Genomic DNA, 13,300 nt, shown 5'->3' with positions numbered 1-13,300 from the left:
GACTTGCTAAAAATTTGCCCTTTGAAACCTTTTTGGTGTGGAAATTTTTAAAATAAATTAAATGCATAGTTTGGAAATTTTAAGCCGTTTCTTGTTTTCAACTCTGATATTCCCGTAAATTGGGCTGTTAGAATCCCCACCAATTCGCCCGTTTTGGCCAAAAATTCCTAAATTTTGGGCCTGTTATTCAATGTGAACAAAACTTAAACAAATCTTGAAATAATGATTTACAATTCCATTAATATTATGTGATTTTCATTAAAACACATTTTGTTTGGATTAAATTCTCTAATTTTTATTCATTCTCACAATAAGTATAGTTGTTATAAACTTTGCGTTTCTCTCAACAACAAGAACAACAACACCTTAGTACAGTTCGTTGACGTAATTTCTCTTCGATGATAAATGCATTTTTATTTCAGATGCGGCTTGCGATATTTTTAACAACATTGACTGAGTAAATTGCTCTACAATAAATTTGTCTAAAAACGCAGAACGAACACACTGACATTGATATTATTTCCATCAGAGCACTTAGAGTTACTGTTTTTATATGTTTTTGGGAATGCCATTTTATGAAACGAAAATTGAGTCCCTTCGTAGTGGAATGGCTTGAAAGCAACTTAATTAATATTTTCGGAAAACGACGAGCTCTTTAATCAAACTTCCGATAGCGGTATCTACAGTTTATTTTCTAACCACTGAGTTAGCAGTTCAACAATAGCACGATTTCCAAGTCTCTAAATTCACGATAGAACTAATCAACACGACAAAAATCGATGATGCTCAACAAGGTCCAAAACCAGCCGGACATTGCGGTAAAAGATAGAAAATAATTGCATTTCATTCGTCGCGGCGCCACATTTAAGCGTCAACAACGATATAATAGCGTGTCACCAGTGTATATTATAATTTTAATAATCACTTGTAATATTTTCTTTTTCAACGTACGTGTATATCAATCAAAAACACATCTGCAACAACTCGAAACTACACCTTTTTCAGAAAGTGTACATTTCCACAGGGGCTATTGTTCTAAATAAACGCACGCACCAAAAAAATTAAAATCCTATTGAACTAATTCGTAATCCTCTGCACCCGCGGATAATTCAGCGATTAGCGTATTAATTATTGTTTGAGTAAGCGCACCTCGGCTTCTTTCACATTTACAAATGGAGAGCTCGGGAATCTCTTTTTTTCTCTTCGTCTGAGTGAGGAATGTGCCATCTAAGTGAGTTAGTTCGTATTTTATACAGCCGCTTTGGTATAGGTCCTGTGAGCAGAGACGACTTTAAAAAGATCCTTTTGCTGAGTGTGCGGTGTTTTAGGCCTTGGTCGAAAAGGAATCTGCGTGTTTTTACATTCAGAGGATATCGCTATACCGTTTGCAAAACCTACACCGAGGATATAATAACTTTTTAAAACCCATAACGCATGCAATCACCGTCCAGGTTGCAATATTTAACTGACGCAGAGCAGTGAACGTGAGCAAAAAGTTTTGGAAAAGGTGCAATATCACAATTATTCAACAAAAACGTTAATATCGCCGTTTTGATATAAGTATTTTACTATTAACCATAATTTTATGGCAGTCTGCAACGCATTACACGGTTGATTTCATTAAGGTAATAAAATCATTAATACATACAAGTGTTTTTATTTTTTTAAATCCTCCCCGTGACCATAAAAAGGAATAAAATGCAAATAAAATATAAATAATTTATACAGGGGATGGATAGTGTTCCGTTTTAGCAGATTAGAGATTGAAAATTCCATTTTTCTATCAAAAGAATATGTCAATTTTTAAATTCAAAACATAAAAATTAACAAAAATCTGCTGCTCTTTCGTTAAGGCGAAATGTTTTAAAATATTTTAATAAAATTTTACTATAACAGAATTGCCACTTTTGGGAGAATACCCTTTTGTGTTCAAAGCCGACAACAGATGGCACCACCGTCCGTTTACAATTTGAGGCCAATTTTCTACTGCGATTTTTTACTGGAATTCAAATTTCCTTCGATGAGTTGTAAACAAAAATCGGTTCAGTTATTCGCTCAACAGAGTTTCCCAAAACGACTCGTCAAATAATTTGAAATCAACCCGTAATAAAGAACAATTTAACCCTTAAAATTTTACAAACAATAATTTGTTCGCACAATAAATTATTAACAAAAAAAAATACTGCACCCACTGCCCTGCTCATCCGGTTTTAAGCCCGCTACATATGGTTATAATAAAGCTTGCGCTATTTCGATGACCCTAACCCTAGGCAAGAAAATTTAATGAGAAGGTCACCGTGCACACACACGCGCGCGCGCACGACAGTGGATATTCGAGAGATTGGGGAATGCTTGAGCCGGCCAGAGTGAAGGGAAAATGTCTAATCGTAGGTCTCGGACTCCTGCTGGACGAGCTTGTAGCGGCGCGGACTGAGCACAGGCACAGAGCCGCTGTGGCCGTCGAGCGAGAGGCGGCCCTTCATCGCCAGGTAGTTCTTGATGTAGCGTGCCACCAGCTTCTGCGGCCGCTCCTGCCACTCTTCGAGCACCTCGTGCGGCGCCAGCACCTGGTCGCCCTTGAGACGGTCGAGCAGCGCCACGCACACCACCGCAGACTTGATTCCGGCGTGGTGCGTCAGCGCCGCGAACGACAGCGACTCCATCTCGATGTTGGCCACACCGGCCTTGTGCACTTGCTCCATGTACTCCAGCTTCTCCTGCTCGGTGAACTCGCAGAAGGCGCCGTCCAGACGACCCTGACCTGAAACAGCACAATTTTGTTTAATATTTTTGCAGTTTTTTTTCTGAAATTGACCAAAACATGCGCCTACGCGCGGATTTATTGTTTTTGCCCGAGAATTTAGTCTGCACATCGCCGTCTATGTTAAAAATTATAATTTTTTTAGCTGGAAAATGTTTATGTTCAACACGCAGCGTCTTAAAAACACGTTTAATTTTTTTGCTTAAGAAATTGCTGAGTATTTTATTAAATCACCAGATTTCGCGTATATGATTCGTTTCAAAAGGATAATATAATAAAGTCGTCAAATATCACTATCGCCAGTGATATCAGCCTTGCTAAACAAACTTGATGCAACCTGCGTGACGCGCATGTATTGCGGTTGCGGAAAGCAGGAGCTATCGTCTATTGTTTCACTTTAAAAATATCAAATTTCGCTAGAAACTCCTCTTTCAACTTGATTAATTCCGGAAAGTCTTTATATTGATGTAAAATACAAAAGGCGCGGAGGAAAGAAAGAACAAAGGGATTTCGTCCCTCCACGGCGACGCCTCTATGCGGTAAAACATTTAGCCAAAAATCGATTTGCGGCCGATATTGGTAAACTTGCTGCGGTCAGGCGAACTGGGTCGATGCCGCCAGTTCTGCTCCAAAAGTAAACGCAAAAGATGTAAATTTACGATGGGGAGGAAAATCAATGCACTCCACCATTTGTAAAGCTTGCGTTGCATTTCGTGAAAACGCGGATTTTACAAATTATTTATACTCATGGAATTTTAGTCACTCGGGAATTTTAGCTGGGTTGTCGGCCGCGTGCTTGTTTTTTCCAAATTAAAAAAAAATAAATCATCGTTTACAGCGAGGGTTGAGTCTTATAACTTTTGGGAAGGATTCTTTGTGCAAGAAAAATAATTGCTAACCTTCGTAAAAGTCGTAGGTGCACATGGTCTTGCCAGTGACGGTCTCAAAGAGCTGCGACGGCTCGGCCATGGACTTGAGGTCGCGCGCCAGCCGCTTGTCCAGCTTAGCCGTCCGCTGCACCAACTTCCCCAGGACGGGCTGCACATTAGGGGGTCGTAAAGAAAGTTAGCGTTGACAGTAAGAGGATCATTACCAGCTCCAAATACGGTCTCAAGAGACCGTCGACGGCCTCCTCGGAAATGACGACAGTGCCACCCTCGAGGCCGATGCCGCCACACGTTCCAATCCGGAAGAAAATTGGGTCTTTCACCTTGGCGTGGTACATCAGCTTGATCACTTCGTGCAGCAGGATGCCCACCGAGGGAATGCCCATTCCGTGCTAAATCGGGGAAATGCATTATTAAACTACTTGACCAATTACTGAATTGTGAATTGTAACGACCAGAGTCTGAGGTATTTTTTATTTTCCAAGAAATACCGGGCAAATTATTTTATTGCCTTTTTAAATTGACTAACAGTTAACCTAGCTCATTTGGTAGTAATTCTAAAGTGTTCCAAATAATTTAATTCTCTTATGTTTCGGGATGCAAAAAAATTAATAGGTCGAGGAAAATTGGAAAATTTGTTTTCAAAATTTTGCAAAGTACTTAGTTAGTTTACAATTAAGTTTCATAAAAAGTTACAGAGCCCAGAACTAACCCTAATGGGAATATTTTTTTCTCAGAATTTAAGAAAATTATACCTATTTGACCGATTTTCCAACAAAAAAATGTTATATCAATTTAAAGCATTTGAGAGTTGAGGATGATGTTTTAATCCTCCGTATATCGTCAAAAACGAAAATTAACAACTTCTGAATTAATCGCTAATTAGCATAGAGTATAGATTCCGAACAGCCGCTAGCATTTTTTACTCCCTTAAAAAAAGATTTACGTGAGACGGAACTCGATCCTTGAAAGAAGTCTAAATAAAAGCGCTAAACAAGTTGCCAAGCACTACTCAAAGTCACCTTCAAAATCAAAGTGACAAAGTCATATATTATTTAAGACAGCCATTGCAAATACATACTCAAACACAAGACTAATTCTAACGTGTGCTTATTCAAGCAACTGATAATAACTCACACTTATTGACAAAACTGGTCCCACTTTGTACATGGAGTAGCGGTACGAGAACTTGCTGATGTCCTGCAGGGTGGTGCCCGCTGGCAGTTTGTGCCCAATCTGCTCCATGATGTAGAAGGCGAACTGCTCCATCCGCTTCGGCGTCCCGCCCATGCAGACGAACTGAAAGGGAGGATAACTCCAGTGAAGTTTGAATTATAAAAAAACTCGTTTCGTTGCCGCGTACTTTAACGTCGCCAAACATCTCGACGAGGTCGTGCGAGCCGCTGCCTAGCGCCAAGTGGTACAGAATGTCCTGGTCCATCAGCTCGATGTTCGGGTTCCGCAGACGCACTGACCCATCAGGGTACCTGAGGACAAAATGGAGAAATTGTTAAATGCAAGTCAGAGACATGAGAAAGGATTTTTTTATATAGCTTAATATGTTAAGATTATTTTTATACGAATTTGGCTGATTTCTGGAAAAAGATAAAGTTTAAAATCAGCTCCGAAAGGCCAGCACCATTTTTTCAAAAATAATTATTACTTTTCGATTGCCACTGTTTGTTCATAAATGTTCAAATCATAACAACAGATAATTAAGAAATATTTGAATGAATTCATTATTAAACACATAATAATCCTACAACAATTAAGAAAAATTGTCAGATTAAAATGGTGTTAGTCGGCCCACCTTTTTACTAAAAATATAAAACCCACAACATTTTGTTAACAAGAAAAATAAATTTAACACAAAGGTGAAAATGTTTTGTACCAATTATTTAGTGCCATATGACTGGTTCCACTTTGCACTTTTAAACAGTCGCTAAAAACCCCTCACGAATTAGCTTCTCAGAAAGTGCGCAGTATCAGCGGTTGTTATCACTTTTGCACAGGTGCAAGAGAGGGTGCAATACGGATGAGTTATTGCGAATTTTAGTTAGTGGGTCAGCCAGAATTCGAGATGACTATTCTTGGCCTGTCAGAATTGTCTTGACTCGGAGATTTGGGCGAATTCGAATCCGGCCGTACCTTTTGTAATCGGCACGTGGGTTACATCGCCGCCAAACGAGGGGTGCGTGCCGCGGCTATTTCGGGCGCTTTCCCCCTTTTGTGTCTGAACAGACCACGCGGCAAAATTCACATGGAAAGGTGTAAGATGTATGTGTCACCGGCGTTGCCTTTGACGCAAGTGCGCTTGTTCTCAAGAAAATATTTTATTAAAACGATATCTAGAAAATGCAGAGTAATAAGCGAGTTATGACGCAAGTCACTTCCTTTAATTCCTCATACAGAATTAGATTTAGTTTAAAATAAAACGAAAGCTATGCGGCTACTTAAATTCCTTCTTTGTAAGACGGGGCAGGAAATTGCATCACCAAACAAAGTCTTAATATTGAAATTTCTCCATTTTCTGAAGTAAAAAAAAAATGTAAAATCCATGTTTCCGACAGAAAAAAATAATGATGCTAAGTTATATGCCACACACGAAAATTTGTTGACACTAATGACGAAAATATCTCTCGGAAATAAAAACAGTGATGAGACCAGAAAGTCTAACGGCCCAGGAAACGCACTGTTAATTAATGTTTTTAAAATAAACCCTGATTGCTAACGATCACATGCTTAATCCATTGCTCATTTTCATATTTCAAGTTAAATTTACAACTTTAAACATTATTAAACACAAATCCCGATTTTGGTCCTATAGAGGGAACCAAAAAGGTTAAAGTACCAATAAATTGATTTGATTTCATTAAAATTTGAAATCTTTTGGTTCAAAGGTAATTCTAACACCCAAAGATAAAATGGCTCACGGTCAATTGGATGTTTTTATCGTTTTTATTTGGTAATACCTGGTGGCCAAATGAATTTCCGCATCAGTCAATTCTCTCCTTTCCGTAATGTCACTAGTCTTCTTCTCGCAGGGACAAAGGATCGGCTGCTCGTGCAGGATTTTGTCGCGGTTGTGGTCGTGCGCGCCGAGGCCGCAAAGGTCGCACTTCTTGGGTCCCTCGGCCATGTCTCTGGGCTGTTAGCGAGCGACTGAACTGAACGAACGAATGCGAGATCCAAGCGAGAAAGCGGCCGTGTGTGGGGTCGGGGGTGCCGCGGTTATTTCTGCCTTAGGACGAGCCCCCCCCCCCTACTCCTCCCCATTAAAATACACTGTGTGTGCATTTAAGCTCACGTCACGACCGTGCGTTTGTTTGTGTCGGACGAAAGAGGAAAAGATAGTGAGAAATGAGCCCCATTGGATGTTCCGCTTTTCCAACTTGCAATTATTAATCTATGCGTGATCTTTGCAATGATTCAAAATCATTCTTACTGTGTTCTACAATGTTGAAATTTTTAACCCAAGTATTTAAAATATTGACAACACTTAAAATGTTTTATTTTTAGGTTCAGACTATTTTTTCTAATATTTTTCTAGACGGCAAAAAACATTAAGAAGGAAAAAACAACAATTATGTGGTAGGTCAAAATTTATTTTTCATATGAATTTAAAAACGAATCACAATTGTTGCCAGATTTTGGGGGAAGATTTCTTTGTGCTGCTTTTGTTTCTAACGGTACCGGAGCACTTGGTATTCCCGTAAATGGAATGCTCGAAAATATCCGGTACATTGCAATTGTGGCATGCCTAAAAATATTTTTCCTTTTCCAATTTCATTAGGAATAGACTTAAACCAAATTCTCCTTTCCAGCAGATAAAATATTTAGACTGAAAACACGATATTTAAAAAAATATTGGCTGAAAAGATTTAATTCTTTCACAATTTAAGATTTGTTATTAATTTTAAAATTCTAAACCCCAGATAGTCCTGAAAACACGTTAATTAACTTGCTTCCTATTTCAATAATTTAATTATATTATTTAATTTTAAATTTCTTTTGTCCTTTTAATCACCATTCAAAATTTTTCTTGAAGAATCGAGTTTAATTTATTTTAAATTGGATATGGCGTTAACCAGAAAACCTGTCGGTTCACGAGGCAACCCTACTTATGCAAAAGAGGGATGAGATTACACCAGATCAAGTTGCATTTTGCAATTGTTGAGCGGCGTGTCCGGCAGCCTTGGACTCGCTGTTAACCGCATAATTATTATCCAATCAGCTTTGTTCCTGCATTATTGCATCAGCCTTTCACATTCCTCTTAGGCCGAAGGACACCGCATATTGAAATTAAGACGGTGAAATTCGCGCACACACCTCTCGCGAGCGGCCGCGCTGATTGGCCTGCCTTTGTGACACACGCGGAAAACGCCGCGGGCTTGCAATTCCTGCTCCGTCGCCGCCACCGTCGAGACTTTTTACATCGGAGGTGTGACCCGTGACGTGTGTTTATTTATTATCGCGTCCCTGCGCACGGACACGGACTCGAACTGTGCGGCTCGCGAAAATAAAAAGCGGCTTTTCGCTGTAATCGCCCGGCTTTGTTTGTCCTCTCTGCTCATTGCGCTATTTGCGCTGTGTGGCTTCGCTTGCCAGGCAACAGGTTTTACTTACTGGCCACCTTTAGCGTCCAGACTGTTGGTTTTAATTATAGCAATTTTAACTGCTGGACCTAGCTAAGAAAATTTGCTGTATTGTTAATTAGCTCAGAGCCGGTGTCAATATGTTTTGAAATAGTTGGCCAGTAGCAGAAATCATCCTTTTTCACGGAGCATGGAATTCCACGTTTAAATTTTTAAAAACAAAATATATCGCTCAGGTGCTACGTTGTACGATTGTATATTTTAAAACTGGACGTGCTTTTATTCATATTTATACATCTATTTTTTTTTAAATTCCTTCAAAAATTGTTCGCCCTATTTTCGGCAAATATTTGTAAATAAATAGACTAGTCTTTTTGTCAAAATTAATTATTATGAGATGAATTTTCGGAAATTTTTCCTGTTATAACGTCATCTTTTGACTATTTTCACATTTTATATATAGACGTATTATTCAAGACCAAAAAGAAGTAAATAATTTTAATATTTATTCAATCTCGAAAATGTATTTTCGCTTAAGTATTTTCACTGGAGTAAAATATTTTGGCGGAGTTAGATTAGCAAAGCAATTTTTGTCAAAACCGTAATTAGATCGTTATAAATAATCAAAATTTGCCCGTGCGACAATATGAATTTTTCACTGATATGATATTATTAAACACGTGTAAACATGCAAAATTTGTAACTAAAACTATACAGAGTTGAAAGCATATTATTTGCTAAGAAAAATGAGTTTAATTGTCTAAACCAGTTTGTTTTGTGTTAACGATTTTCAAAATTGATGTAGTTTATGACTTTGAAGCTAAATAGACAAAATATATTTTAAAGACATAAAGTTAAAGTTTTAAATTAATTGATAATACGTCATAACTATACTAAGTAAAATGAATCCCATTATTTCAAGGAGCGTCAAACAAACTAAAATTGATTACTATTTTCACCTCTAAAGTAAAATGTAAAACTCGCAGCCGTAATGATAACCCTTTCCAACACTAGATATTTCTGAAAATTTGTATTAAATTATTGTTAACGTTGGAGTTTGATAGTTAATTTAGACCTTAATTAACTTATTTACAATTAAAGCAATTATGCATTTAATTAGTTCATGAAAAGCTTTCCATAACAAAGTCTATCAGTTTTGTTGGTGACAAAATTATATATTTATTGAGCTTAAAAATAACCAATTTTAGAATGATTATATAATAATGGGACACAAATGTTCTAGAGTGTTGACTCTACTTTTGACCTTTGTGGCTAGAGGAGAGGACGAAGCTTGTACTGAGATTTAATCTTAACATTTTTATAAATTTTATGGTTATATGAAGCAGCTGTTATCGTCAAGCTCAATTAATAATGGGTACATTTTAGGTTCGTGCTGACGCTCTCGGCTTTTGGCTCGCGAAATAAAAACATTGATAACAATGGCGAACGCCACGCTTACGTAATCGGTGAATTAAATTTTAACTCTCCGTCTGACTTTTATCCTAGCAAATAACAAAAAAATCCTGTATTTCAAATGGTTCTAAATTCTTCGCAGGAAAATATATTTTTCCCTTCAATGATTTTTAATTTGACTTAAAATATTTTGGAGATCATTGTTATCTTGTATAGACAGCCAAAATCGAAACTTGATAGTAAAAAGACACCGGACTCCCTGTCGCGTGATATTGAGTTCGGAAGCCTATGCAGTGATAATGTGGATGTTATGTTTCCTCCATCCAGATTAAGTAGAAAACGAAATAACACGCTGTTTTTCCAGTCCACGCCCATTTTGCTTGCAATAATAGCATTATGCAAATTAACCTCATTAAGCCAAAGATCGAGCAAGAAGGAAGGGCTCAATTTAATAATATCCGCAAGTCCAAGGCTGCCTCTGGTAAAAATTAAGAAATCGCACAACGAGAATGGAAGAAGATTGACCCGATCGACCTGATGAAAATGCTGCTAATTTTCCACGTCAGTCACGTTTACTCTTTGAACATTTCTAATGCGCTGGAGTGTGCAATTGAATGCCTAAGTGGGGCAGCGCCGAGATAATTTGCATTGAATAATTCTCTTTGCAGTGCCGAGCTCGCCCTTAGAGTCATTAGCACTCAACTGGCGCACACGCTAATGAAATTCACAACTTTTTATCACAATTAGGACAAACTGCCAAGTCAGTGAACTCATAAAGATTGAAATTGAATATTTTCCAGACTCTTCTATGAGAAAAAAAATACTCAAATAATTTTTGTATTCAAACAAATTTTACAACATGAATGAATTTCTTCATTTTAAATATAATGATACATCTACTATTTGATTGATTGTGTTTTTTACATGTTTGCAAGCATTCGTTGTACCGAAGATATACGCAATTAAAGTATACAATTCCAACTCCAAAAGTGCTGACTGTTTTAATAGTTCCTAACAATAAGAGCAGATAAAATCATATAATTGTTCGCGCTATCTTTAGTGAAACAATTTAACAAGTGACACAACTATCACGCAATTGAATTTAGCCCCAGTGTTTATGGTGTGTGAACATTCATGTACATAATAATATAGAAGGTCGATCTGTTGCGACACTGGACACAGACACACGCGACGAAGCCGATAACAACGCAGAACGGACAGCGCGCACAGACAAAACAAAAGCACGAAATGGAAATTAAAACAAAAGGGGCCCGCCGGAGAAGCTGGTGTAGAGCAAAAAATATCGTACGAAAATTGAGAATATGGAAAGAAATCGAGAAATTGTTGAGGATTGATTTACAGCCAACAGTAAATATTTTTTGCTATTTTTAAAAAGGCGAACGCTGCGTCTCGCTACTTGAAAACCTGTCACTTTAGGAAAATACCTAATCAAGTGAAAATTGGCAAAATATGAAAATTTACTGCAACTCTTTTCTATTTTTATTTTTTAACTTCGTAGAGTTAAATATTACAAGCATTATATCGTCTTTCACTAAAGCCATGATCAATCCAAATTTGTTCAATTGCCCTTTTGCGTACATCAATCTCACGGAAATAAAGCACTTGACAATCTTCAATGAATAAAAATAAATTTCTATTATTTATTATAATTTTCTTGTGAGTATAGGGTTGAATATAGTAATCGTGTCGTGGATTGAAGAGGCCGGACGAAATCCGGGCTTGAAATTGGGTTGAGTGCAGTCTCCGCGGGGCGGTTTGGTGTGCGGGTGGCGCGGCTCTTATCGATTCGGCCTGGCGGACACACATCACAGAGGCAGGCAGCAGCAGCACCCGCCTGCCTCCTGACCGAAATCGATAAATGCGCCTCCTGCGCCCCACTTGTGCTGCTTGTACTTCTTTCTCGCCTAATGCAACACGGCTCATCATATTGACAAAGAGCCGAGAGGCTGTTTACCAAGCCCTTTGGTCCGTTTGTGTATTCGCCAATTTGCTTTTGTGCGACGCTTAAATAGAGAGTATTTTTGCAAGCAAATTAAAAAAAAAGATCAAGCAAAAGGAAGTTATTTTCCGACGACAAAGTTGCTTAGGCCCAGTCTTAACTGATAAGATAAGAAAGAGTGCAAATTCAAGTGCAGCGTCACTCGCGTTTCCGTAAAATGTTCGTCCACGAAGGACCCCTGTATTTTTTACTGCTAAAAATAACAAAAGAGCCGCTGAAGAACAAGACAATGAAACGGTAAAAACGGGATTTTCCCCGAGCGTTTATTACAAATTTGGGCATAACATGCCCAAACAACCTACGCAACGAAATTGGAATTGTTTTAATTTCCTTTCCAAGAATTCAAAATAAAAATAAACCAGACTTGGTCAAAGGAGCACTATTGATTTTTTTCTCTCCCAGAAACCAACGAAATCAATTATTTTTCGAAACTCACTCGTCATGAATTTCCTCGTCTGACGCCGACATTATTGCTGCCGACCCTGGTAGTTGTTGTCTCTTGCGTTGAATGAGTTGCTGCTTTTCTCGCACGCCTCGCCCTTTCCTTTTCCTTGCGAATCACTCCGCGGGCACGACCCCACTGACTCTGGCTGGCGGTCGCGTCAGTGCGAGATCTCAGCATGCGCGCCTTCTGGCTGGCCTCTGCGGCAGCTGTTGCCATTGGCAGCTCTGCGTCGGCCCCACTAAACCCATTTATTTCGCTAACAGCTTCGCTTCGCACAGGTCTTGTGGTCCGATTTCGCGCATTTGAAGCGCTGCCAGGTTTTTTATAACTAGGAAAATCGCAATACACGGCACTGTTACCTCATTAAATAAAAAATGTTTGTTGGGACGGATTCACTGTTAGATACATAATACCAAGAGTTAATTTTATTTGATCTGAGACTGAACTCATCTAGATCACTCTAAAAAAATTGAAAATAAAAACAAAATCTTAACGGGAGCCAAGTTTGGAGTTTGCAAATAGTTTAAATAATGGAATCTTTCAGAAGTGTTTTTGTAAGTTTTTGCAGCAAAAAAGTAATTAAAAAATGCAGCAACTTAAATAAAGTGGATATTTATTTATTTTTATAGTTAGTGGCAGTTTTTACTGAGACGAAAAAGTTAAAAAATTAACTACAATTCTTAACTATTTCCCGAAGTTTTTTAACAATCCCGCAGGCGTGTTTTTTCTGCCACACCTTTTTGCCCTGATAAGATTTTTAAATTGCAAAATTCTTTATGTCATTTTTTCCCCTTTGGAATTAACCCTAGCACAGCAAAATAAAAATAATTTTTTTACTGTACAGCTTGTTTTGAGCTTATCAGCTACACATATTTAAAAAAAATGAGACGGTTTAATTTTTTATCTGTTGACCTACACTTTTGGCCCAATTTTTAAAGATCACATTTAACGCAGTTCCTCGACATTTTCATATTTGCAGAATTTCTTTTGGTTTGGAAGATATTAAAGGGTCACTCAGTATTTTTGGATTGAAACTTAGCAGATAAAATAGGTGAAAATAATGATGTCTGCAAAAACTAATGATAAAAAACACAAAGCATTATCAACAATAAATTTGGGGTTTTGATTCAATTTAAACGTAATCAGTCCCAAACAATATGTCATAGTCATCTCTATGGT

General features: G+C 37.9%; 1 protein-coding gene across 2 annotated transcripts; it reads right to left on the bottom strand.

Moving 5' to 3' along the window:
* Nucleotides 1-268: 268 nt before the first annotated feature.
* On the bottom strand, nt 269-12,281 carry LOC135945744 (uridine phosphorylase 1). Of its 2 annotated transcripts, none has more exons than XM_065493602.1 (6): nt 12,113-12,281; nt 5,012-5,135; nt 4,786-4,947; nt 3,855-4,040; nt 3,661-3,799; nt 269-2,761 (listed from the first exon to the last, which is right to left on the bottom strand). In XM_065493602.1, the coding sequence occupies exons 1-6, from the start codon at nt 12,142-12,144 to the stop codon at nt 2,382-2,384; spliced, it is 1,023 nt and encodes a 340-aa protein (XP_065349674.1). In that variant the 5' UTR covers nt 12,145-12,281; the 3' UTR covers nt 269-2,381. The 2 variants fall into 2 exon arrangements, with proteins under 2 accessions (XP_065349674.1, XP_065349673.1); XM_065493601.1 differs by lacking the exon at nt 12,113-12,281 and adding an exon at nt 6,621-6,890.
* Between the last annotated feature and the right edge of the window lie 1,019 nt (nt 12,282-13,300).

The sequence above is a fragment of the Cloeon dipterum genome, chromosome X (genome assembly GCF_949628265.1).
Source record: "Cloeon dipterum chromosome X, ieCloDipt1.1, whole genome shotgun sequence".
NCBI classification, from domain to species: Eukaryota; Metazoa; Arthropoda; class Insecta; order Ephemeroptera; family Baetidae; genus Cloeon; species Cloeon dipterum.
The sequence above is the reverse complement of the archived record's forward strand: the minus strand, read 5'-3'. Positions and strand labels throughout refer to the sequence as shown.

Coding starts and splice junctions, on each gene's coding strand:
- LOC135945744 (XM_065493601.1), bottom strand. CDS start 6,787: ATGGCCGAGGGACCCAAGAAGTGCGACCTTTGCGGCCTCGGCGCGCAC. Junction 4,041..4,785: donor GACCAGTTTTGTCAATAAGT/GTGAGTTATTAT, acceptor TCCCCGATTTAG/CACGGAATGGGCATTCCCTC. Junction 2,762..3,660: donor CACCTACGACTTTTACGAAG/GTTAGCAATTAT, acceptor GTGCTGTTTCAG/GTCAGGGTCGTCTGGACGGC.